Source organism: Pholcus phalangioides, unplaced genomic scaffold (genome assembly GCF_987345545.1).
Source record: "Pholcus phalangioides strain wild (caught in Gottingen) unplaced genomic scaffold, Ppha-v1.0 ptg000032l_1, whole genome shotgun sequence".
Taxonomy (NCBI): Eukaryota; Metazoa; Arthropoda; class Arachnida; order Araneae; family Pholcidae; genus Pholcus; species Pholcus phalangioides.
Window position 1 is genome coordinate 8,451,961 of NW_028301622.1, and position 27,125 is coordinate 8,479,085.

The 27,125-nt window shown below is 37.8% G+C and overlaps 1 protein-coding gene across 1 annotated transcript; it reads right to left on the reverse strand.

Moving 5' to 3' along the window:
- Window positions 1-26,401, reverse strand: LOC149066920 (sorbitol dehydrogenase-like). The gene is made up of 8 exons (XM_089253233.1): window positions 26,228-26,401; window positions 24,311-24,344; window positions 20,388-20,552; window positions 16,413-16,572; window positions 14,788-14,906; window positions 11,642-11,707; window positions 4,987-5,162; window positions 1-1,272 (listed from the first exon to the last, which is right to left on the reverse strand). Exons 1-8 carry the CDS (start codon window positions 26,279-26,281, stop codon window positions 988-990), a joined length of 1,059 nt encoding a protein of 352 aa, XP_089109359.1. The 5' UTR covers window positions 26,282-26,401; the 3' UTR covers window positions 1-987.
- Between the last annotated feature and the right edge of the window lie 724 nt (window positions 26,402-27,125).

Consider the following 27,125-nt stretch of genomic DNA (forward strand, 5'->3'; position numbering starts at 1 on the left):
CTAAATGCCATGTAAACGAGTTGTAGCAAGAATCTCAGTTGCCAGTAAAATCGCGATATTTTCTCTAGTGTAAATAGGACTTAAGGCACATTCCACACTGGACAGCTATAAATTACACAACCTGCAACTCGACACAGATTAGTTAGAAACTTGAATTTCATGTTTTTTTAACCAATCTGTGTAGAGATGCAGGACCAAGTACAGGACCAAGAAAGGCACAAGTTTACCCTCTGTTCAAAATAACTGGGAGGGGTGGTAAAATATAAACTTGCCACTGGGGGCAGAGTAAATTTTTTTTTCCAGTTGCAAATCTGTCGTTGTAGCAACATTCTTACTGTAACTTGTACTCGTTATATTAGAGCTTTTACTGTATACCCAGGAAATTACGATGTATATACAATGGACTCTTGATAATTTGGCCATGCACTAGTCTAACGTGTTCAATAATCCAGCAGTTTTAGGCAGGTTTCCTTCGAACATAAAAGAGAAAGCCATGTCCCTGTATGTCCGCACGCAGAAGTTTACACTACTTTAATAGGATTTTCCAACTAACCTCCAGTAATCCAAAAATTTCTATAATCTGGTACACCCTGGTCTAATCCTGCCAAATTAGCAAGAGTCTAAAGTACTTGAATTTTCTCTCTTTTCTCACCAGCAAATACAAAATTTGATAACTTTGAGTCCGGCTTCAATAACAAGTTCCTTAAAATTATGAACCTTGAAAACGAGTAAAAATTAAGCTCATATTACTACTACTCGCTATATAGTTAGCGGGAAAAATAGTTCATTATCGTAATACTGACAATTACCGAACAAACTAATCACAATTTCATCAAAAACACACACAAAAAAAACCTTATTCCTCAATACTACATACAAGCATTACTAAATATGGCACTTATGAACTACTATTTTTGTATTATTGATATGATTAATAAAAGGGGGTAATAAAATCCTACTCAAAGGGGAAAGCTCGATACATTAATTCTATGCGCTTTTCTTGCAATTAATGATGACTTTGATGGCTCCCCCTTCACCAGTCTTGGATGTTTCGAATGCTTTCAATGCCTCCTCCAACTTGAATCTGTGCGTTATCAGTGATTTCAGGTTGATTGCCCCGTTAGATACCAACTCCAAGGCCAGCGGATAACAATTAGCATATCTGAAGACACCCTTGAGATGTATTTCTCTGATTGTGACATCGACAAGTGGTACAGACACAGATGGAGGACCCATGCCCACTAAGGCTACAGTGCCACCAGATTTTGTTGCCTGAAATACATGAATAAGCTGTCTCAGTAAATATAAAAATATTCTATTGAAATTTGTTCAATTAATTAAAAGAGTCTGGCTCATTTCAAAAATACAGTGGTGTGTGTGGGTTCTATTGTAATACTTGTTCATGCCATGTTTTCATCGAAGTAGCTACCCAGTGTGAGCGCAACTATTAATTTTTGCCAGCATTCATACAAATATTATAAATGTTCATTGCAAACCTTTTGTTAATGTGCAGGATTTTCTTTGGGGGGGGGGGGGAATGGCTCAAAGCTTTTTTTTTTCCTCTAAAGAGAAAGAGCTTTGGAGATTTTTCTGCGAAGTAACAGCAATTTCAGCTCAACCACTGGTGTAGCATAAGGGGGTCCGAAAATCAACAATTTCAATTTAGAAATGTTTGCAAATACAATCATACTTAGAATGTGCAATATTTACCTCCACACCAATGGACCACTTTTACGGTCAATATAATCATGAGATTCTTCAATTTATAATAGGCCTAATGTTGTAGACCCCGCCCGGCCAGGTCTTTTATGTTCATTTTCTTAGCGTTGCCAGATTCCACATGTCATAGTTGTGCAATAGTATTTTATTCAGTTTAAATATGCAAATGAGAAGTTAGCCGATCTCCCCGTTAAAAAGTCTCGCCACAGAGAGCAACAGTCCTACAAACAGTACAAATATCCAGTCACTACACATTATTCACTTCACTTCCGAGATTTAGATGGCAGCACTGAAAAATCATACACAACACTAGATACGCACTCAGACTGTTAGGTACACGCACTTACACTTCCGGCACAACTCACTAGGTAGTAAATTGCCTATGGCAATAGACCTGAGTTATGCTCGGTTTGAAAAAAAAAAAATGAGAAGTTGTCTGTGAAAAAATTATTCTAATGTTACAGTTCCGCCGATTATGATTTGCCACAACGGATAATAAGAATTATTTTCAAATATCAGCAGTGTGCTGGGAGAACGATCACATTCATTCGCCTCAATGAAATCATTTTAACGTAGTTAGTTGTTCTGTCTTGAAAGCAGCAAGCTGAGGCGCATCTATTCTGTCACTATGTACCACTGATCCAGTGCTGTGGCACCATTCCAGCTATTTGGCCTATCCTCCTGTTCACCATCTCGCTGCTTGTCCAAAGTTTTCATCACGTGAGAGTTCAAGGCGACGCGTTCTCGTCGATGAAGTGAGCTTGCTGGCAACATCAGACATAACAGCGACACCCCCCTGGACTCGCCAGTGCTGCATATATGCTGGATTAACGTCCTCGGACTAATCATGCAAACCTATAGGATGTGATGGTGGTGTAAAAGATGTCTCGATGGACTGAACCAGTGAGACGAACCATTTTGTTTTAGATACCAACTCCAAGGCCAGTGGATAACAATTAGCATATCTGAAGACACCCTTGAGATGTATTTCTCTGATTGTGACATCGACAATGTAGATTGACACTCATCCGCTGATGAATCAATTGTTGGGTAATCAAAATAAAATCAAACCAGGAATGTACTTAAATGGTACAGTGGTTCTCAAACTTTTGTCACCCGTGGCTTCCTAGAATAGTTTAGTAGATACTTTTACTTATAAAAGAACCACTTCAAAACATAAATAGGCACGCAAATCAATATCTCCAGCTTGTAGTGACATCCCTGATAATAGCTGGCGACACACTCTGAGAAACACTGGCATAAACTAACAGACAGCGCTTCTTTCACAACTTTTCTATGTTTCTCAAATTCAAATACCTCAGCAAATATTGTACTTCGAAATGTGGAATTTTTTTTGTTGATGTTGGCCTCAGAAGAGACAGAGCAAAAGCTTTCTAATTGGGTTCTTGAAGATAGGATGTCCGTATAAAATGTTAGTTTTGTATTTTAATTACTATGCATCCCTTGCAATATGAATGACATATACGAGGTCTACACATTATCTGGATACTTTTCTTGATTGGAAGTATGCCTCTAGGCTCAATGGTTTCCCAGTAAAATATGTGGGCTAGGGACTTTCCTTACTAATCTGTATCCTGATTGTTTCATCGCTGAGTTGGAACTGCTGAAGATATAAATATGTAATTTGGTCTAGTTTTGCATTATAATGTAGTCTTGCTAAAAAGGGGTTTTTATAATTCAACTTCGAAAGGGACAGAGTAAGAGGGAATTTTTAGATTACAAAATCTAGTGAGTAAAGCAGGTAGTTATTTATATATCAGCTACTTCCATTTCAGAAGATGAGTACAGAGCAGCCATGCAAGCGTGATGCTGGACTTGCATTGTGACAATACAGGTTCAAACCATGCTGGCGGCACAGTGGTGGCTGGTTTAAGTTGAATCTCCGGTTTCTCCCAAATTCAATGTACGAATGCACGCATGCACACACACACGTACACACACAAGCCTATCTCCCATTCAAAAATGTCTCTTTGCAGAGAGCAGGCATACTTCCAACACACAGCTGGAACCAGAGAAGGGCAAAGGAGGCAACTGCCCCGGATGGAAAAACTTCCAGCAAATTTTAAGGGAAACCGAAAAAACATAGTAAACATAATTACAAACTTTTAAAGTGCAGAAGAGTGAAAAAAATCACATTTGACCTCCCCCTCATAAAAATCCTAATTTCAACCACACTCTAACATGATACTTACATAACACAAAAACTCAGGCAAATTCAGGTAATTTTCACTTCAAAATATGGAAGGCAGACTCTGAACGCATAATTCTGACAACATAAATACATTAAGGCCAAACATACACTCAGAACACATATTTCAGCATGCACTAGTCCATTAGAAATCCTAGAGGTATGTTTAAAGGGTGCATGTAGAGCTAAGTACTAGTAGTACTTCCATCACTGAAATTTATAGCTGCACAGGGAAGGGCCAGAACTGGGGGGGGGGGCAAAGTTAAGGAGGGGCTACTTTACCGCACACCAACTCCGGTCATATATTGCCATATGACAATTTCTAACCAGTGAAGTTGGGTGGGAAATGAAGGTGCCATCAATCGGTGGTTGCCCCAGGCTCAGTGGGTAAAGAACTTGTTTACGTTGTTCCCCAGATTCGAATCCGTGGACCTTGATGGTAACTTTCATGGTGGAAGACGAGCATATTACGTCTGCATCACTCAGGCGCTACTTAAGGAGAGCTGAAAATTTTACAAGAAAACAAAAATACTGTTATAAAGTCATCAAATTTTACAGTGGTGTTACCCCACAAAAATCCTAGTGTGTTACGGCCCTGCACAGGGTAGTTTCTTGTTGGAAACACCACACAAACAGAAGTTATCTGTGTGTACTTGTTCTTTTTTAATAAAAGAAGTTCCTGAATATTACTATATGTTCCTCAGAAATCGCAAACAAATAAGGCAAACACAAGGAAAATACAAAACTCCTTATGCATTTCGACACACTATGGGTGTCATCTTCAGAGGATAAATATCCTGCTGACTAATTGACTGAGAATCTCACTTGAATTAATTACAAATCTTAACTACTTCTTTCTGCTGAGCAACCAATATTTAAGATTTGGTAATCAATCCAAGTGGGATACTCGATCAGTGTGACATTTTTTATCCTCTGAAGATGACACTCATAGCGTGTGGAAATGCATTAGGAGTTTTTGCATTATTCAGTGGTGATTTTCTGAGGCAAAGTTTATCTATTCTTCCATTACTGAACATTCCTAATACAAAACAACTTACAGATACAGCCAATTGTGCACTTGACTCTGCCCCACTGCATTCGATTGTGATATCGGGACATCTACCCATGACATTTGCCACTTCGGATGTGAGGGAAGCAACATCCTTTCCTTTCACATTAACAGTAAAATCAGCACCAATTTTTTTTGCTATCTTCAGTCTGTCATCACTTATATCTTTGAATTGAGAAAGAAGTAAAAACAATTATACTAGCATGGCATATGGAGAAGATAAATTATTAACATCTGTGAAACTACTAGACATGAAAACGAGTGGTGATTTGGTCAAATAACCAAACATCAAGTATTTGGTTGATGCTTTGACCGAATATCATCTTTTATTAGTATAATTATCAAAATGTGTTTTTGATATTGAAAATAAAATCAATTTTAAATGATTGATATGACAACTTCATTTATAGAGAGGGGATATATGTTATGCTGCAAATGTGATGAATCCAGTTATTCTACATAATAAACAGGTATTATGCATAATCTGCAAGCATTTTTGATAAACTGGATAAATTTTCTAAATTTCTCTTTTACCGGTGATTAAACATAGTACCCAACTGTGATCGGTAAATTCAATAAATTAACCTAAATTTAACACTTTTACTGGCGATTATGCATGCTACTTCAGCATGATTGGTAAACTTGATAAATTTCCTTAATTAAATCACTTTTTCACCAGCAATTATACATTGAGTAATACACATACCGTATATACGCAGAGTCGTATATAAGCCGACCCCCCCCCCTCCCCCCACTTCAGGACCACTAAAACTGCAATAAATTGGAAACTCATGTATAAGTTAACCCCAAAAAATCTGCGCATTTCAGAGAAAAAAAAAATCTTATATTTTCATGCAAAATGAACAGCTTACGGAAATTTACAATAGAAAATGATTTTTAAAAACTTTTTAATCCGTTTCTTCTGAGTGTCCAAGCTCATCGTAACCCATCAGATGATCATAGAGTGCAGCATCTTTATTTTTATCTTCATCTGGATTGCCATTGCCACTTTCAGAGATGATATCATCTTCGGTTCCGTCCATTGCATTGCTGGTGCAACATTTTTTGAAGGATCGGATGATAATTTCGGTGGAAGCAGAATTCCACGCCTCATGTACCATTGGCACACTAAGTCATTGTCAGGTTCTTCAAGGCACCACTTTTTGTAGTTTCTTTATCATAGGATCTCTTCCATTCGATCCACAAATTTCTCAAATAGTCTTTGAAAGGCTTATCAATGCTCACATCTAAGGCTGTACAATCTATGTTTGCTCACCAAGGTATCAAAGCAAATGGTGTTTCCGATTTCTTTGCCTCGCCTCTGACATTATCGGTTCTGTGGGGTTTGAACATATCCCATATCTATAATGCTGGTTTATCGAACACTGCTACAAAAATGACTACTGATTGTGAGAGGCCGATATTTTTTTATTAAAAACTGACCCAAGTATAAGCAGACGCACCCACTTGAGGAACAAATTTTTCCACAAAAAACTTGGCTTATACATGAGTATATAAGGTAATCTCTGGTAAAAGTGATGAATTTATCAAACTTACCAAGACGATTGATATTTATGCATAACAACGCTCACATTTATCATAACATATACACCACATGATAGAATATAATCAGTAAATTTTTTAATTTACAGTTAAAAACTCTGATTAATACAATTTTTTTAAGTAGAATAACATACTTGGATTTACAGATTTTCAACAGAATACTGAATGATACCCAACATTCGGCAGAAAGGAATATTCAGCAAAAGAGCTAAATACCTAATAGTAATAATATATTCATTCCCATCCATAGAAATTACATCTCAAAACAAAATTTGATTGGAAAATTTCCAAAAACAGATTTGAAAAAAACACAAGACAGATTACTAGCGTCAAAAAAGGTAATTTGAATAGTGTGGGCAACATTATGGTTTTTTTCTTTGAGGTTACCTGCATTCAAATGTGGAGCTTATGCAATATGTATGAACTTTTATCACATAAGCGACAGAACCAGGTCGTGCTCCGCCGTTTCTGTTCCGCATTCAAATGTGATGCAAAATTTCAGAAGTGAACAAAGTTGCTTGGCACTTGAGAGGGTGAAACTCAAGGGAAAAAATATCAATAATGCCCCCCGAATACCCAAAGAATTTCCAATACAGTAACCCAGCATTGTACCATGCATGTCAGGAGACTAAGAAAAATCAATATACAATGGAACTTCAGCTAATGAATATAATTCTTTCCATGAATGCACTCGTTATAGGAATCACTCGTATATCAAATCAAACTTTCCTCATAGGAAATAATGGAATCTCAGATTATTTGTGCCACATGAAAATGACTAATAATGGTATTCAATCGATAATACAACTCAATAATTTAATAATGCAATATGATAATCTCATAAAATAATACAATAACGGCATAAGTAAATGTAAAATACAATAACGTTTATAAATTAACTTACTATAAACAACGAGATGGAGGAGGACAATCATTTAGGATAATTTATGGACTCACTGCTATCTGTAAACTTATTCATTTTGTGTGACTTTATAAAAGAATATAGCCAATGATACTTAATGCCTCCTTTTAAGGGAATGGAAAAATTGCATTGTTGTTTCCCAGATTCATTGCCGCTGTGGTGGTCGAGTGGTTATAGTGCCGGACTCGTGATGCGAGGATCCGGGTTCGAACCCCACAGTGGTGGTCGGCTGAAGTTGGTTTTCTGTGGTTCCCAACTTCAAGGCACAAATGCGAGCCGATCTCCCCGTTAAAAAGTCTCGCCACAGAGAGCAACAGTCCTACAACGGTAGATCATTCAACCATAACACTTCACTCATAGTTAGTAAAACTGGGGGCAGATGACAGCACTACACATAACAAGCATTACACAGGAACAAACTTTACGTCAGATTGCACTACACGTACACGCACATTCCCGCATGTACCGATTCGTTGGGGGGTTCCGCGGGGGGGGGGGGGGTGCATGTGTGGTGTAGCAGTAGTAGGTAGGGGCTCGGGGATCCATGATGTCTTAAGTCAGCCACCTCGTTGGGCAATTTGCCTGTTGTGGCGTTGTATTTGTATTTGTATTTGTATTGCTTGCCCACTGCTACACCTTTGCTTTGGTGGTCCTTTCCTACAAAATTCTGCACAGCTTCCCACATTTTACACATCTTTCTGTCTAATTTTGAAGTGAGGGACTCCTCCTCAAACAAGATCCTGCCCATAAGCTCTTTCTGTTCCATGCAATGGAGATCATTAGTTTATTTGTGGTCAAATCTTAGCATTGTTCCTTCATTATTTCTTGAATGTCCTTCTCATTCACCTCCAGTATCATGTTTCCCAAGAACACAATCTCTTCGACAACTGGTGGCTCCTGTGCACGGGCTAGCCCCTCCCCTTAAAGTCATGTTCTATAATGCAACCAGATCAGTTTTCTGGAAGCAGAATTAAGCCTTCTCTTGGTGAAACCATCTCAGGCTATATTGATTTTGAGGCAGTGCATGATGTCGCTGCCAGCCACCTCATTGGGCATATTGCCTGTTGTGGACGTGTATTTGTACTCTCGTAACTCTCTTTTCTGTATTTAGCCCTTTCAGTTCATCTTTCTTCTTTAAATTTTCAAATATTCAGCGACTCCTGTAGCATGCTCATTCTTTTTTATGATTTTCTTCGTGAGTTAAAGAGTAACAATCTTTGTACGGCTTTTCTGCACTTTCTTCATCATGGAGATCATTGTTGCAGCACAGGTACTAAGGCAACAGAATCAGTACATTTGGACGCAAAATAAAATAAAATTGCCATGTACATGCACGTGGTTACAATGCTATGTATACGTTCACACTGTAAACAGTAGCACTTGCACATGTATGCTTGTGAAGCACGTGAACTGGAGAGAGAGATTGTAGGGGGAAGATATTACCAACAATTCTACGGTATATGTGTGGGCAAAAACGAAAAGCTATTGGCTCAATTACAATAAAGTGAAACTAAATAAACAAAGAGCAAAATTTTTGATCGTAATGTGAATCATCGCTTGTTAATCAAATTAAAATTCATTCAAAATTTCTGTTCATTAACCAAATCACTCATTAGTCAACTATATAACTCTACCTTATTCAAGTTCTAACTCTAACCTTTTTGTTGCAGTTACAAGATGTTTCATCTAACTAAGTACTTTATATTTCTGAGATGCCGAGATAGTTTGACTTTTTAAAAGCCTTATCTTTCTTGGATGGGGGAGATAGACTCGAAAGGCTTGGGGACACAATGATAAAGTTAATTCATGTACATTAGATCAGTTGGCTCCATCATTGATGCTCAGGGATAATTGGCCCTTCCCAATATTTTTGCAATGATCATCCCTAATCTATCAGATTAACAGCATAGACGGACACAGACCCCTCTCCTTTCTCTGAAAAAATTATATTATTGCCATAGACAGGAGGGTGGAGGAGGGCATCCCCTATTAAATACACACACACACACACACTCGGTGATCCTCTCCCTCCTCTCTCCGTTTGAGGAGTCTGGTCTGCTTATGGTGGGCAGAGCAAGCTTTCGTTCACGTTTTGATGACAGAAGGCAAAACAGCTTTGAAAAAATCTAACCTTTCTCCTTCCTTTTGGATTTAGTAAAGGAAGATTTATGGAAAATTCACCACCAGGAAAATTCACAGACAACAATTTGACATGAGTCAGTGAGCGAGGAATGAGTGAGCCAGTAAATTATACAGTAGTTAGTGAGTGAAATAGTCTGTATTGATAAGTGAACAGCCTAGAGATAATGTGAGTGATATAGTGAGTGAATGGGTGACCTAGTGAGTGAGCCAATGGTAGACTGAGTGACAGAATGAGTAAGTGTGCGGTGATTGAGTGTGTATTACAGAGTGAGCAACTAGGTGATTGAGTATATAACAGAGTGAGTAAATCTAGTGAGTTGATAGAATGAGTGACCCAGTGGGTGAATGACAAGGCAAGCAACCAAATCAACAACCTAGGAAGCAAGTGAGCAACCTAGACATCAAGTGAGTGACCAGCCTACTGAGAGAGTGAGTGGCGTTGAGACTTGGGGAGAGAGCAAGTAAGTGACGTAGTGAATAAATGATATGAACAACCTAGAGAGAGTGACAGGGAAAGCAATCATAGACTAAAGATATCTATAGATGGCGTACGCTATGCATAAAACTTGTCAAACTTGGAGAAAATATACACAGTATTATAGGGGGGGGGGGGAACGGGTTCTACACATTTTTTTGCAGAACCTGGTGACATTGTTTTTATGCTACGTTTCAGTAACGAAAAATTTCCTTCATTTGTTCAATGAATTTCATTCATTCTTTTGTAAAATATTTAGGGCTTATCAGATTTGGAAAAAAAAAAAAAACAATTCTATATCATCAACAAATATCGAAAAAACAAACCAATGTGATAGTTCCTCATAATTTCTTAAGGCTTTTGAGTTTTTAAATTTTAGTTGTTGTAAATATTTGAAGGAAGTGAATATAAAAAAAAATAAATTTTATGAAATAAATGTGCTGTATTTATATCCTGTGTTATTGTAATGATAAGCCCTGAAATCAATTAAATATTTTTGGCAATGATTTACTATATACATTCACAGCGCAGTTTTGATGCGATTCATGTGCTTCTCATGCTATTAGTGTACTATTGAAATTTAATATTTTCACTTTTTCTCAAAAAATAGAGCCAATATCACAAAACTAATGCCAGATTTGGAATCAGCACCCCTTAAAATCATCCTAAAATCACTGAAATATCTTTGCCAATGATTTACTGTATTTATTTATTATAGCACAGTTTCAATGTGATTTTTATGACGCTTATGTATCGTTATTGAAATTTAATTTACTTTATCATCTCAAACACTAGAGCCAACATAAAAAAAAACTAATGCCAGATTCAAAATTAGTGCTGCAATATCACCATAAATTCACTGAATTATCTTTAGAAATAATTTATTATATTTTGTTTATAACGCACAGTTTCAATGTCGTTTGTATGCTGCCTATGCATTACTATTGAATGTTTAATTTTTGCCTTATTTCAAAAACTAGGTGATGGAATTTAATTATTTTCCAGTAATTATCGTTCAAAAAAATGTAAAAAACAGTGATTAGGTTTAGTTTTTAAGAAAGCTTTTTCATTGCAGACCTGTGGACCCGGCCTGTAACTAGAAATGGGCAACTGCCTTGGCAGCAAAATTTAGGGGGCAGCAGTGTTAGGTGGGGGAAAAAGAGCACTGTTATGAAATTTTAAAGTTGTGGGGGTGGCAAAAACCCTAGTTACGGCCCTGCTGTGGACTATTTATTCTCTGGTACAATTTTAAAAATTATTGTGTTTTGAGGTTTCAATAAAGGTTTTATTTTGAATAGAAGAAATAGAATTGGAACTACAACAACCTTTAATATTAGACTATTCTATTTAAAAGATGTGAGTATAGAAAATATTAGAGAGAATACATTGAAAAAGTACAGGTAAATCTATATTGAGCATAGTGGGTGCAATTTTTGGTTGTAGTGTGTGCTCTCAACATTCTTCCCCCAATGTCATCACAAGTACAGTGTGCATACAGTGCCCCTTTTCAAAAAATTCAATACAAGCATATTTTTAACTTACCAGTAACACATATTTTAGATGCACCCATGGTCCTTGCTGTCATTATATTGACCAAACCAATAGGACCTAGAACAAAAAAAAATTTTGTTACACAAGATATAAATTTTCATCTAAATGGATCAGGGGGAAATTGCAAACTGACGAGCACTCAGTCCATGGACCGAAAGAGTTTTGTATCGGACTCGTAGCTTGCAGCAAGACTGAGCTTTTAATTTCTAAACTTCCTTTTCAGTTGTAAATATATATTTTAATTTTAAATGATGACTCAAAGCAAATGACTTTCTGGATATCAGTGCTAAGATGAACTTCAGAGAGAAAAGTTATTTGTTTCCACCAAATAATCAAACCTGGATCCTCTTGCAGTCCAGGCAAGCAAGCTATTCAATACACCAGAGACAACTCCTCTAACCTTATCAACAGGTGAGCAGAAGTACAAAAATTTCATGAAATAAGAAACATGGCTGATATTCATCATCAGAGTAATACAGCAGATCCTGTTAAATCCCCCCACACACACACACAATTAAAACATTTTCAGTGTAAGAATACAATGTATGTGTGCATCATGCATTGTCCCAGACTGGTTTTCCGAGCTCCCACATAACGTGAACAGGAAGGCATGTTACATTGAGTCAAGAGACAAGCAATGGAACAACAACTTCTGAGAATCAAAATGCAGTCAGTACATCAAAGAGGGAGAGGAGCAAGTGGCGAGATTTTAACATTCCCATCTACCACCATGAAGACCAGTATCAGGTCTGAGCCTGAGTCTGCAGGTTTGAGGCAGCCACCAATATAAATGCTACCTTCTGCATTTGTGAAAAAGTCCCTCCGTGCTGAAGAGAATGAAAGTACAACACGATTTTCTCTAGACAGGAAGATTTCTGACCAAATTCTATCTGTAGTAAATTGCTCTACTGTGATACAACCAGTGAATTTTACTCAAGTGGGTGAATAGGGCATGTGTCCAGGGCCGGCAAATTTTTTACCCGAGTTCCCATTGGACAATGTACTGAAATCACCTTGAGTGATAGAGCCTGTGTGTGTGTCTCATTTCACTGTCACATTCGTAGGTGGGGTGAAAAAGAGACAAGGAAAGCAAAAGCCAGGTAACCTCCTGAAAAGCCAGAATAATTACAGTGTGTAGCCACATTACATGTTTTCATTGTATGGGTCCAAATGACAATGTACTAAACAGATTCATCATATAAACTATGAATGTACAAATTACATAGATTGTACTCACTACCCACACTTCATAATTAACTGTAGTATATGGATTTAGAAAGGCAAAAATACAGTAGAACCTCAATTTCACGAACCTTTAATTTATGAACACACTTCGTTTTTTACGAACTGGTTCTCTGTTCCAAACAACATACCATAGATCTAATGTCAAAATCTGTTCTATTTTAAAAACTCCCATTTCTATTGATTTCACAAACTTTGTTTTCCTTCGACAATTTTTTCCCCCAGTTATGTCATTCTTCCAGTCACTTCAGACTTTGTCACAATCAAAAGTGAATATCAATTCATATATTCTATGTGTCTTAAGACGAAACAGAGGAAGAGAAGGGAAGTAGAGAGTTTGCCGTCACCAACATGCATGTGTTTTGCAAACTTGAGTCAGAAAGGGGGTCTGATTGTTGGAGGGGGTGACCATGAAATGAAGATGCATTGACAGCGTACATATATATAGAAAAATGTACATTAGAAAAAAAAAATTGTCGGAAATCACCAATATCAGCGCCATAGGCAGCTGTAATATTTAGTGTACAGGAAAAACATTGTAAAAGTTTTATATTTTAAATGAGATACTGTAAACAAATAAAGTGAACTGGAAAGATATAGCAAAAATATTAAAATTCAAAAAGAAATGAAAAATTCAAATAGGAATTCAAAAAAGAAAAAGGTTATAGCCAATGTCTAGGGCTCTCATCAGGTTTTTTTACTGGTAATGTTTCAGAAGTAGGTAGAACACATGGTATGTGTGTACTTGCACCTTCTGCATCTATTTTATATATTTTTATATTGACTGCTACTTTGCTTTCTTTCAAATTGACAAAAAACATTTGTTTTGCTTCTATTTTGATTTTTGAATTCAGTGGTACTTCAGCAGAATGTCGGGGGGGGGGGCGATTGAGCATATATTTAGGCTATGGAGGTCAAATTCTCTCGGAAACGTTCTGTGTTAATCCATCAATGCCGGTTGATAAGAAAATTTGCCATTCTAAATTTCAAGTTTTTCTTTGCCAATAAATGGTGGAAGTGGCTCCACTCATTATTTTTTGTTTTAAAAAAAAATTAAACTCATTGTTAATGGGTTAAGTCAATTTTGGGGTTTTCCCCCCGATGAGAGCCCTAGACATTGGCATTTTTGAATTCCTATTTGAATTTATTTCTTTTTGAATTTTCATATTTTTGCTATATCTTTCCAGTTCACTTTATTTGTTTGCAGTATTTCAATTTAAAATATAAAACGTTTACAATATATATATATATATAAACACATTTTGTGCATCATGATTGGATAAACGGGTGGTGTGAGGAAATAGTATATATGATTCATTAACTTATTGATAAGACCAATTCTGAGTGGAGAGTCGATGTAACTTTATTTTTCCAAACCAATGTTCGTCCACTTTTCTCTCCATAATGCCAATGAAGTGGAAAATAATGTGTTTGATAAAGAGATAAAAACAATTTTTTTTAATGAAATTAATGTGCGTGGACTCTTACAAAGACCGAAATCGCCAGAAAAGTACAACATTATAAAAATTATATGGAGTTCCCTAATCAAAGAGCATCAAAAAATAGTTTCTGCAGCAAGTGGTTCCAGCAACGTTTCACCATCCTAAAAATATTTCAGAGAAGCCAGATTCATGTGAAATATTCTCCTACATCAATTCCATGGAAACGTTTACTCACTAAAATTTTGTTACCAAACAAGCAAAAACAAGTGTTTTTTTTTTAGAAATCGTCGATAAAGGTGGATGACTAGCTCATTTTTATTTCCCACATTTTTTTCATCATCTCTTTCCCATTTACAAACTTTCAACTTCACGAACTAATTATCAAGTCGATACGGGTTCGTAAAACGAGCACCGACTGTATGTTTTAATTATGTATAAATGCATGACACTTACCTGCTCCGCATACTAGAACGTAATTGCCCACTTTGACTTCTGCACGGCGACAAGCATGGACAGCAACTGACAGTGGCTCGAGCAAAGCTCCTTCTTCAAGACTCACGTGATCTGGTAACCTGGAAGGGTAACCCTTCATAATTATTTTCATACAATAGTATTAAAATCATGTTATCAAATAAACTTGATCTTAAAAATTGCAAAAACATCATTTTCAGGAAAAAAAAAAGTTTCACAAACACAGTGGATGCTGCTTATTAGAATCATTGATAATGTTATTATATCATGTTATTATATCATTTAGATATTGCTATGATTTTTGCTAAGTACAGAACAGGCCAACATCATAACATGGGAATAAGTTGTTTATAGTTATCAGTAGTTTGCTTAATGTTATCAATTTTGTCAAAAGTTTTTTTCCCACAAATTTTAAAGCTAAGATTGAATCAGACATATTTGTTCTCTAAAGGTTATAGTTATCAATCTGTGAGGCTATGTAGGAGATCAGAAGGATTCCTCACACAGACGTGCCAACTTTTAAAATCTCCCGAGGGGGGACCCCCCCCCCCCCAACACTCGTAGACTCTTATCAAAACAAATTAAAAAAAAAAAAATTTTTAATCAATTAAGATAAAAGTTACATTCCTTCCCCCCCCCCCAAGGCAGGTTCAGCATTGCCCTTAAGTAGAATATAATTCCATGTCAGTCTTTCCATGCAGAATAGAGAAATCGCATCTACATACTGTTCATAATATATAAGTGTTTCCTTTCGTGGATGCTATCAGTGATTCTATCTTGGGTATATGAACTCTTAAAAGCTTTATTATAGCTTAAAGTTTTATATTTTCTTTCTGAAGATGTTTAATCGGAAGAAAAAATTAAAAAAAATTCAAATTACAAAGCTGCCGATGAAAAAACGTGCTTACTGCACGGCTGTTAATGAAATACAATAACGATTATACAGGAATTTCGGCAACCAAGGTCATGCCCCTGATAAATGATTGCCGCTCGATGGAAATGACTATGGCTGTTTTCCCTAACGACGATGATAATCATAGACGTCACAACAACGTGAAAGCTCGCGTAAAATCTAATTTTCTGCCAAAATCCGGAGAAATTAACAAATCCGGAGAGCGGGAGGAAGGATGAGAAATCCGGAGTCTCCCGCCTAAATCGAGAGAGTTCGCAGGTCTGCTTGTATATATAGCGCTGCTCTTGCAATGACTTTCCTACAGTCAGGGTTCCCCATGGGCAGAGATAAGGGGGCATGGGGCTCCCCAATGTTAAAAGTGAAGTTGACTGATCTAATGTATATATGCATATATGAATTGACATCATCATCGTGCCTTCCCCCCCCCCCCAGACTTCCAAGTCTATCTCCGCCTATGGGGTTCCCACTCAAAAAATTAGAAAAAGTAGGGGAGGGGGTGTACTCTCCCTACACAACATAATCATAGAATGATAAAAACAAATCCCTAAAAAAAATTCATTTTTAAAAAATTATAAAAATTCATGGCACTATTTAAGTATCCTATAAGATTTACTCGAGCCGAAGCAAAATGGCAGAAATGACTTGGCATCAAAAGCAATGAAATACATGGCACATAATGCTTTAAAAAACATACTTGTAACAGAAATCGGCTGGATGGGCATAATAACGACATAATGTTCCATCATAAGGTGGTGTTGCACAGAACTTTATATCCGCACAAAGATTGTAAAATCCAGTCTTGCAAAAATCACAGTATCGACAAGGCACTCCTGGCTCGATTGCCACTCTGTCACCTTACATAAGAACAAAATCATATTAGTCAGATGTTTATGGAATGGGGGAGCATAGAGGACTTGTGTGCCCTTCTCCCTCCCCCCAAAATGATGAAAAACTGAAAATATCAAAAAATAAATAATTAGAATATCAAAAGAAGTGGCATCTGTCTTTTGAATTCAGAAGTAGAGATGTAAAATTCTCGAGAATATTCTCAGCGAGGAGAATATTCAAGAATATTCTCTGCTAGGACTACTATTATAATTAACTTCAGAATATTCTGAGAAGTTCTTAGATGAGAATATTCTCCTCTTATTTATAATATAGTTACATATAATAGCCTTGAGAATATTCTCTGGAAGGACTACTTTCATAAATTACTGGGGAATATTCTTATAAAAAGTAAGAATTATTCTGAAGTTATTAATAATAGTCCTTCCAGAGAATATTCTCCTCGATGAGAATATTCTTCAGTTACCAAAATCTTTACAGAGAGTATTATCAAGAATACATGCAATAATATGTATTATAATAAATAATCTCGATAAATAACTTGAGAATAATAATTATTATTTTTGATAAGAATATTCTCTAGTAATTTATAATCATTTGAAAGAATATTCTTTGTCTTCTCTTCCCGTCAAAAAGATGGGAATATTGAAGTTTGTAGACCACAATATTAAAGTTTGAAAGCAAGAAAATTAAACCAACAGGGCTGACAAGGAAACAGTTATTTTCCGGATATTATGCTGAGGTGAGCTCGGAAAGAAAAGTCATCACGTCTCTGCCGGGACTCGAACCCAGGTCCTCTTGCATACCGGGCAAGCATGCTACCATCTACACCTCAGCATAATATCCGGAAAATAACTGTTTCCTTGATATCTCTGGCTGAGAAAAAAGCCATCTATATCTCTCAACAGGGCTGAATTACACAACTTTTAAAGAAATGTGATATAGATTTAAGTGTATGTGCATTGAAAAAAACAACAGTTCTGTACCTTCATAGAATGAAGGTGATTATATAAGAAGAGCTTCCTTTATCAACACTTTGATTTAATTTCTTTTGTGTTTTGAACTTATTCATGAAAATTATCTAATTTTAAAATAATTTTTTAAGGTTTTAATTTAATGGTTTGTAAAATCTTTATCACCAAACTTTTACAACCTCTCATCATGACATGAAGAATATTCTTGAACTAAAAGTTGTCATTGGGGAGTGATTATATCAAAAATTGTTTTGTTGTAAATGTTTCAGGCAATGAAAACTGATTTATATTTCACAATATAAACAAAATTAGAAAAAAAAATTTAAATTATTTAAAAGAAAAATGAATATTCTCGATTATTCTTCAATTTTTACATCCAGGAGAATATTCTCACCTCACATCTCTATTCAGAAGCAAACAATTCGGCCGGTTATTTTGCTTGTTCTGTTATGGGTGAATTTTTTTTTAAGGTTGGTCTGATTATTGTGGAGAGACAGATTTTTGTCATACTGCTAGACAGTACTATTATTGAATACACAAAGCTGTCATTCAACACAAAAAGCCCTGGTTTTGCCACTTATCATGAATTTTTAAAGATTGTAGGCCTGATTGCGCTCTGTAAAGAGCGATTTTCATTATACACATATACATATATACATTAGATCAGTCGACTCCACCTTTGACGCTGGGCCCCCCCCCCTCCCGTATCTCTGCCCATGCACCAAGTGCAAAATCGTAAAACTTTCGAAACATTGTAGGTCCATACTTCCAGACAGCACTGTTATTGAATGCATAAATCACTGTTATTTAACACACAAAGCACTGGTTTTGCCACTTGTCATTTCTATCCTGGATTTCAGAAGTAATGAGAAAGCAGACATGCATTCCATGTATGGTACTGTGAACAGGAATCCTCTGGAAGCCCAAAGACTCTACAAGGAGTGTTTTCTGTGGCAGCACATGCGCCAGATCAGCATGGCCCCCCACATCCTGGAGCAGGGTCCCTAGGCTGGAGTGTTTTGCGGGTCCCCAAATCCAGACTTTCACGAGCCCCTTTATGATGAATTAATTTATAGCATGAAAAAACAAAAAAATAATGAAAATTGTCCCAGGCTCCAGGGCTGGAGCCCTGTCAACCCCTCCCTTGTGGGGGCCATGCAGATCAGAACCTTTAAGGGATTATGCAGATGCCTGAGCGAAACAGGCTCCCTAATCAGCTGCATGCAGAATACAAGACATGCCAGGATTGTGAAGACACCACAAGAAGCTCATTTCACACAAACAGCAGTGCAATTGATCAAACTTTTCACAAATCTTATAGGGAAACACTTTTGGTATGATTTCTTAAGTTTCAAAGGTATGTTCTTTGAGCATTCCTGTTCACCATACTTACATGAAATGCATGTCCGCCTTTTCCCCTGATCCATGAAACCAGCCATCCCTTTCACGATGAACAGCAGAAATATCAAGAGGAAAAAACTAGGTTTTCGTGTGTTCAACGAAAGTGCTGTTACTGTAACTTCCTGTATCTTTGCCCATATCTTAGAATAACTGGTTATATATACCAAAAACCTACGATGACCCTCCGCTCTGTCCCCAAATTGAATATATAAGCTGGTTATCCAGAGGGCGTAAGCGAGGTTGGAGCAGTTGTATATATACCTCACTTATACCCTTTGAAATTACACCCATTTCATTGATATTGGTATATATACCAGTTTCAATGAAATTGGTATACAGTCGGCTCCCCGTATTCAAGGTTTCCGTATTCGCGGTTATTTCCTTTATTGGAATTTTTCTCTAAAATACTCAGCAATCGTCCTTCACGTGTTTTATTTACAAAATTTGAGTTGTGCTTGTTTAGGATGGCTCATTTTTCTAGTGCTAGTGATAATGATTTGAAAAGGTAAATCAAAATGAAAACTTGACAAGAAAAATTTGATTTATTGACTGCTTGGCGAAGTCAATACCTTCTGTGGTCCGCCATTACGGAATCAACGAATGTTCGGTGAGTTATATCAAGAAAATGGAATCTGAAATTTGTTCAACCATAGCTGTAGCTGCACCTGTGGCAGTCAAAACTTTGCAGCACTTATGGGATCCATGTGTTTCACGTACAGAAAATGCTGTGTTTTGTGGGTACAAAACTGACACAAAAAAGTATTTCAATTGATTGTAATATTATAACAGAAAATGCGAAAAATTTTACTATTCCATAAGGAAAGGGCTGGTGAAACGTCTATTTCATCAGAATCTTATGCAAGTAAAGGTTGTTTCATAGGTTTAAGAAACGATTCAGATTGCGCAATGTAAAAAGCACTGGCGATCAAGCCTCTGCCGACCAGGGGGCAGCTAGAAAATTTCGAAAAATTTGTAGAAAACTATTAAAGAGAAGGGTTATGCACCTCACCAGGTGTTTAACGCTGACAAAACTACACTATTTTGGAAGAAAATGCTGCAAAGAAGTTAAGCAACAGGAAGAAAGCGAGCTCCTGGTTTTAAGGCAAGTAGAGATAGACTTACTATGTTGTTTTGCGCAAATGCGTATGACTACATGATAAAGCCCACCATCATTTTCAAATCTGCGAACTCGCAAGTATTGAAGGGAAGGATAAGCCAAAGCTCCCAGTATTTTGGACGAACAATAAAAAGGCTTGGACTATGAAAACACTTTTCCTGTATTATTTTAAACGGTTTTTCATTTCGGAAGTCAGGAGGTACCTTGTTAGTGAATACATGCTAAATATGTATCTACCCGCTAATACGTGGGGCCGACTGTATATACCAGTTTCAATGAATGAATCAAAATCTTGTCACCCTGAGTATGGATATCTACTTTGCATACTCACCAATCTTCAAGTTTTTCACATTGGATCCAATTTTCTCAACAATCCCGCTGGATTCATGACCCAAAATCATCGGACTCTTGACAATGAAATTCCCAATGGCTCCTTTAGTCCAGTAATGGACATCTGAACCGCATATACCAACTGAATGTATCGATATAAGGACATCTGCAACAGAAAAAAAATTCATGTGTAAATCTTCATGGACTTTGCCCAAGAATATTAAGTAGTCACAGATGAATAAGGCAAATGTACGAAAAATACTGTAACTCCTGGTGCATTTTGACACACAGTGGGTGTCGTCTTTAGAGGAAAAAAATATTTTACTAATCGCAATGACCCCATTTGTGTTAGATACCAAATCTTCACTCTCAGTTGCTCAGCGGAAAAAAGTATGTCTGTAAACTTTAAATGTTGTGGTAAGAAAGAAAGCTGTGCATAAGACTAATGAGGCTCCCTGATTGGACGCTTGCAAAATGGGGCTACCCAATTGGTCTAATCAAATTTTTATAGAATTCCCACTCGTAATAACAAGTCTTGGTGTCGCAATCGGAAGGCCCTTTTTTCAAGCTGAGCACTACTCAGGTTTATTGCCATCTATGGGCAATTCATTACCCAGTTAGATGTGCCGGATGTGTATGTACCTAACAGTCTGAGTGTGTATCTAGTGTTGTGTTTGATTTTTCAGTGCTGCCATCTATATTTCAGAAGTGCAGTGAGTGGAGTGTAATGATTGAATTACATTTGTAGGTCAGTTACTGTCTGTGGCGAGACTTTTTATAAGGGAGATCGGCTTTCATTCATGCTTTGAAGCTGAGAAAACCAACTTCAGCCGACCACCACTGTGGTGATCGTGAGGTATTTTTTTGAAGGCCCGAATATACGTGCCTTCATAGAAATCTAAATCAGCTGTGGACTTTACTTTGTGAAAAACTCCAGCTTCCTGAAATTTAAATTTATGGCCCTCTTGCCAACAATGAGCGGCGATGGTAGATATTTTCCACATTCCTTATTCTTAACACAGCGAGCATGATAATAGAATTGGCTGATGGGGGGCCCCCAAGTTGAACGGACACACAAATAACTGATAACTTTTATTTATTCTGAAATTATTTCTTTTATTAGTAATTATTAATTTTGATTAGTTCTGAAACAAATTTTTGTAAAGTTTCAGACACAATTCTGAAAAGTTTCAGTTGCTGATTAAATTAATTAGTTCTGAGATAAATTTTAATCTGAAATCACTTGAAATGATTTTGCAATTATTTATTTTGGTAATTCTGAAATCATTTCTCTTTCAATAATTATGCAATTACTCAAATTACTCATTTATTAACTGTGAAATATTTATCAGAACTTACGAAATTATTTCTTTCATTTGTTTTTCTAGAATAATTTCATTATATATTCTACAATTCTTTCATTCTAGAAAATTATTTTTCATTTTTTCTAGAATAATGTCATTTGTTCTATAATTCCTTCTTTTTCATTTTAGAAAATTATTTCTTTCCATTCCAGAAAATTATTTTTCATTTTTTTCTAGAAAAATTTCATTTATTTTGTAATTCTTTTTTTTTTCATTTTGGAAAAATTATTTCTTTCATTTTTTTCTAGAATAATTTGCCATTTATTTCACAATTTTTCATTTCTTTTTCATTCTAGAAAATTATTTTTCATTTTCTCTACAATATATAATTTCATTTATTCCACAATTCTTTTTCATTATAGGAAATTATTTCTTTTATTCTAGAATAATTTCATTTATTTTACAATTCTTTCTTTTTCATTCTTAAAAATTATTTCTTTCATTTTTTCTAGAATGATTTCATTTATCATACAATTAATTTATTCATCACTACTACTGACCAGTGTTTCTTTTAAGCTACCCTGTGAGCAGTGGCGTTTTAAGGCATGGGCCCACCCAGGCACGGCTCGGGGGCCTCAAGCGAAGAGGGGCCTCACAAAAATGAGATCTGGTTGAAATTTTCAAGAATTCGTTAGGTAGGGCCTCAGAAAAATCAATTGGCCTGGGGGCCCATGATACTCTTAAGACAGCCCTGCCTGTGAGGGCTATTACCAGTGCCGCAACTAGATGCTTGGTCACCCAGGGCAAGTGTGCATTTTGATGCCCCCCGCCCCCCCCCCCATAGGCAGAGATACACTTGGAAGTCTGGGGGGGCAAGATGATGATGTAGATTCCTCTATACATATATGCATTAGATCTGTCGACTTCACCTTTGATGCCGTATCTCCACCCATGTGCCCCCCTTGTAATGTTGAAGGAGAGGTTTCAGAATGAAATTTGCATCCCGTCGGGTCCAGCGCACGAGACCCACTTGCTACCCCACTAGTTGCGGCCCTGGCTATTACACGCTAACATCACCATTTATTAATCACTATAAAATATTGAAATAAATAACTGCATGTGTAAAATCAACCTAATCAATATAACAGGACATGAATTGAAGTATTGCCTGAAGTTTTCATGGCAGCAGTTTAATGACTTACAAGCGGTTTATGGGCTATTAGGCCATGGTCTAAGGCAGCGGTTCTCAACTTTTTTGACTCGAGCCGTTTTCAGAAAATAATTTCTATGGTGGAGCCCTGTTTGACTCGAGGAGCCCTTTCTTGTACATAATTTTTATGGTAGAACCATGTAGGCCTCTCTTATTTACTTACCTATCAAATTTACTAATTCATTTTATTTTCTGCGAGTCACCGAGGAGCCCCTGGGAGGTGCCCACGGAGGCCTTGGGGCTCCGCGGAACCCCAGTTGAGAACCGCTGGTCTAAGGCATTTTCCTTCGACGTTTTGACCACATCTGTGGCAGCCATCTTCTGGTGCTAAGATTACATAGGTATCTGCAACAAGCAAGAAAAGCTTAGTACATCTAGTGATGTCGAGTTGTTCTTCTGAGGCTTGATTGCCTGCAGAAGAGCAGCATTGGCTGGCCTGAGTGGATGTGTCATGCTCTTATTGGTTGCGTGTGGGGATCTTGTGCCATTTTCTCTCAGGCTCTTGTTAAGGGCACATCTCAGCTCTCCACACTGCTTCCCAAGAGGTCCAATTGCTTTGCTCCATAGCTGTGCAGAGACCCCTGAAGAGAGCCAGAGAGGAAATGATTTCAACAGCCAATCGCCACTACACCCCCCCCCCCCCCATATGCAGAAAATTGGAGCACAACACATCCACTCAAGCCAGCAAATGCAAATGTGGTACTTCTGCAGTGGATTAAGACTTGGAAGTTTCGAGAAAGAACTCAACAGCACTGCATGCATGGAGCCTTTCTCTTGTCTCAGAAACCTACGCACTCTCAACCTCAGAAGATGGCTGCCAGAGATGTGGGGGAAATGTCAAGAAGAAAATGCCTTACACCATGGCCTAATATCCGAGGATGATGTCACTCTCTGCTACCCATGCTAAGGTTTTTGAACAGCTGGCTCATGTGAAGCCAATAATTAGGAAAGAAAATTCAACTGCTTTTGCGGGGATTGAACTCATGTCATTTCATTTTCTGGGTGAACGTCCTAGACCATTAGACTACAAAGGCAATGAATATCTCAATCTTTCCTTGGGGCTCATGTGCACTAAATGGGACCGTACATGGATGGTCGAACCTAACTCAGGCCAAAGCTTACAATTGCTGAAACTGCCACCAGATGGCAACATATCCGAGGACAAGTCAAGGCATCCGACATCTACGACATCATTCTAAGATACTAGTCTTTGTAGTCTAGTGGTCAAGGGTGCTCACCCGGAAAGCAAAAGGACGTGGATTCGATTCCCTGTAAAGGCAATTGAATTTTTTCTCTCTTTCCTAAATATATCTTCGCATCAGCCAGCTGTTTAAAAACCTTTACATGGCCTAATAGCCTGGAAACCGCTTGCACGTCACAGGACATGAATTCATACAAAACTGTTTTTACCATTGGATCCGATCTCTGGGATTGGCGTATTTTCCTGAAATGGAAGAGAAATTAATAATTACACATCAGTAGAATAAAAATACTGTTATACAATCAGACCTTGGTGTCTAATTGACCCCAAAATCTATCATTTTCGACATAATCCATACCTTTAAGGGCACTCTACTTCATGCATGCTACGATGTAGAGCGCTTAAAAACATGTAACATGGTTGATGTAGAGCTGCAACTAGCATGCACATTAACATTTTAATGGTAGGTGCTGAATAGGTGGCTCAGCATGGTCTTAACTGGGGTGGGTTTGTGTTGCCCTAGGCTAGGATGGTGGACCTAATACACCTTTTGTTACCATTTGTCCAACTTCTTCAATGAGAGGATCAAAATTACTTACCAAATGGAGACCATAGCTATAATTTAATATTTCCCACAGGATCTTATTCAATACACACAGAGATCAGATATTCATAGTCCAAAGCCACAATTAATTTCACAAAAAAGCTTGGCTCTTTCGGTTGGTCACTGACATGTATTCTTGCTCTCTAGGCCACTCCCACATGCTCACACTATAAAGACCACTCTTTCAATCACTCGCTGACCAGGCACTTCACAATCTAGGTCACTCTTGTGGCTGCTCACATGCTTACACACACTCTAGGTGCTTCTGTGGTCGCTTTAATGCTTGTAGGTCAGTTTTTGATCGTTCACATGCCTGCACACTAGATTATTTCTTGCACCAGCTCCTAAGAACCCTGTGCTAATTTGTTGGTGGATTTGTAATCCTCCACCATGTGGCAACGTAACCTGTCATAACCAGATTTAAATCTGCATATATCACTATTTTACCCAAGCCAAGCAGAATGCCAAAAAAAACAGTAAACCTGGGAACCAACACTGCTTCAACAGGAGAGCCGACGGCGCCCCGGCATCCCACATGATTATAGAGGAGCTAACTAATCTTAGTCAAACAACGAACCATCTCTGAGATAGCTAGTTCCAATTGATAAGCACCAATCATATCCCTGTGCGCACATACACTCTCAGTCATTCTTTAGAGGTTGTTCACAAACTAGCCCACTCTCAAGCATAGCTGCAACGAGATGCTCGTTGACTCAGGTCAAGCATGCATTTTGCCGCGTCCTTGTAATGTTAAAGGGAAGGTTTGAGAGTGGAATTTACACACCCTCCTGCTTGCCGCCTTGCTCTTGAGATCAGTCTTGATCATTCACATCCTCACACAGACTTTCTAGCAGGACCGCCACCGGGTACTTTATCAGTCGGGGCAAGCACACATTTTTGTGCCCCAAAGAAATGAAGGAGATCAACCCTAGAATACTAACTCTACATTGCAGAATTATAGGCAATTAACATGCAGTTTTTAATCAGCTTTTGATATAAACCATTTATTCTACAGTTAAAAGGTGAATTTGGCGCTCCCTCTCTAGTCCACAGCACCAGAGCCACCTTAACGCACGGGGCCTACCCAGGCACCCCAAGAGAAGGGAGGGGCCTCAGAAAAATTAGTTGAACTTCTCGAGAATTTGCAAGGCAGGGCTCAGAAAAATCACCTGGCCCAGGGGGCCCACGATGCTCTTAAGACGGCCTTGTTCTCTAGGTCACTCATGATCACTCACTGACCTGGCACTCTCTCTCTCTAGCCCGAGACGGATTTATGGTTTTAGCTACCCTTCCCCTAATCTACCGATATTCACTCTACAACGCATTCCCCCCCCCCAGCAGCCTTAAACAAGCTCCTGCAATTAACCATATCACCTTCATTAGTAATTTGTTTACACTAGTAAATTGCCGGTATCATTAGTACTACGCCTGTTCACATGAGGTTTAACCTCTGGTTACATAACACTGTTGATTGTTTGAAAGTGAATATTTGTGGATGCGTGTCTATTTGCTGAAAACTCACCAAACGCAAATCCCCAGCGGACTTCAAGACCGCTGACAAATTATCTTTAGACATCTTCCGCGTCGTCAAAATAAATATAACGCCAATTAGTGGCACTTGAGGAAAAAAAGCTCTCTTGGACGCCTCCTGAGCAAACACTTGAGGAAACCACGTGGGTAATTGCCACTTGAAAACGAAGGACACGCCTCCTGCTTGATGACAACAAATGCCTGTTGCCAGATGCGAATTATTATAGTTATATGACCATAGGACCTGTTTTCTCCTGAAATTTTATTCATTCTGACGGGACGAATGAATCTGGCTCAAGAAAAGTACGGGACATTCCCGATTATCGCCAAAAACGATGCCAAAGTGAGCATAGTACTCCATGGAGGAAACAATAACTTCTTTCTTCTATTTGTTCTTTCCTCCATGATAGTACTCGTGCTTTAACAACATCCCCTAAAGAAGACACCTCTTCTTTAGGGGGTGTTGGCTCAAATCACAGAACAGTCGCCAATCGTAGGAAATGAAGCACACTTCGAATTGCAGTGAATCAACCCCTTTACATAAGGGTATTCGCCGTAGGCAATTCACCGAATTGTGAATTTCGGTTTCTCAATTTACAGTTTACCAATTGAGTTGTGCGAAAAGTATGAGTGTGCGTCCCCTCAAATCCCCCGGACCACGAAAGCGAAGGACCACACAAAATACACTCAACTGCCAGACATTTAACCAGTTTCCGCCCAGCCCTCAAAGTCGAACCGCCTCTCGAGCAACTGACATGTCCAACTGGCATCGTTTTAAGGGAGCTGCCTCGCGACTGTTGCCTATTCGGAACAGCTTCTGCCGTTATTTTATCTGAGTCCGATTCTTGACTTCCTGCCTTCCTTCTTCGCCTCGTCCTCATCGAAAGTCG

What these genes read in the sequence shown, in the direction of transcription:
- LOC149066920 (XM_089253233.1), bottom strand. Translation starts at nt 26,281, where the DNA reads ATGTCTAAAGATAATTTGTCAGCGGTCTTGAAGTCCGCTGGGGATTTG. An exon ending in CCAGCCGATTTCTGTTACAA is followed by an intron (nt 14,907 to 16,412) that starts GTATGTTTTTTA and finishes TTACCCTTCCAG; the next exon opens with GTTACCAGATCACGTGAGTC. An exon ending in GTGCACAATTGGCTGTATCT is followed by an intron (nt 1,273 to 4,986) that starts GTAAGTTGTTTT and finishes CATGTATTTCAG; the next exon opens with GCAACAAAATCTGGTGGCAC.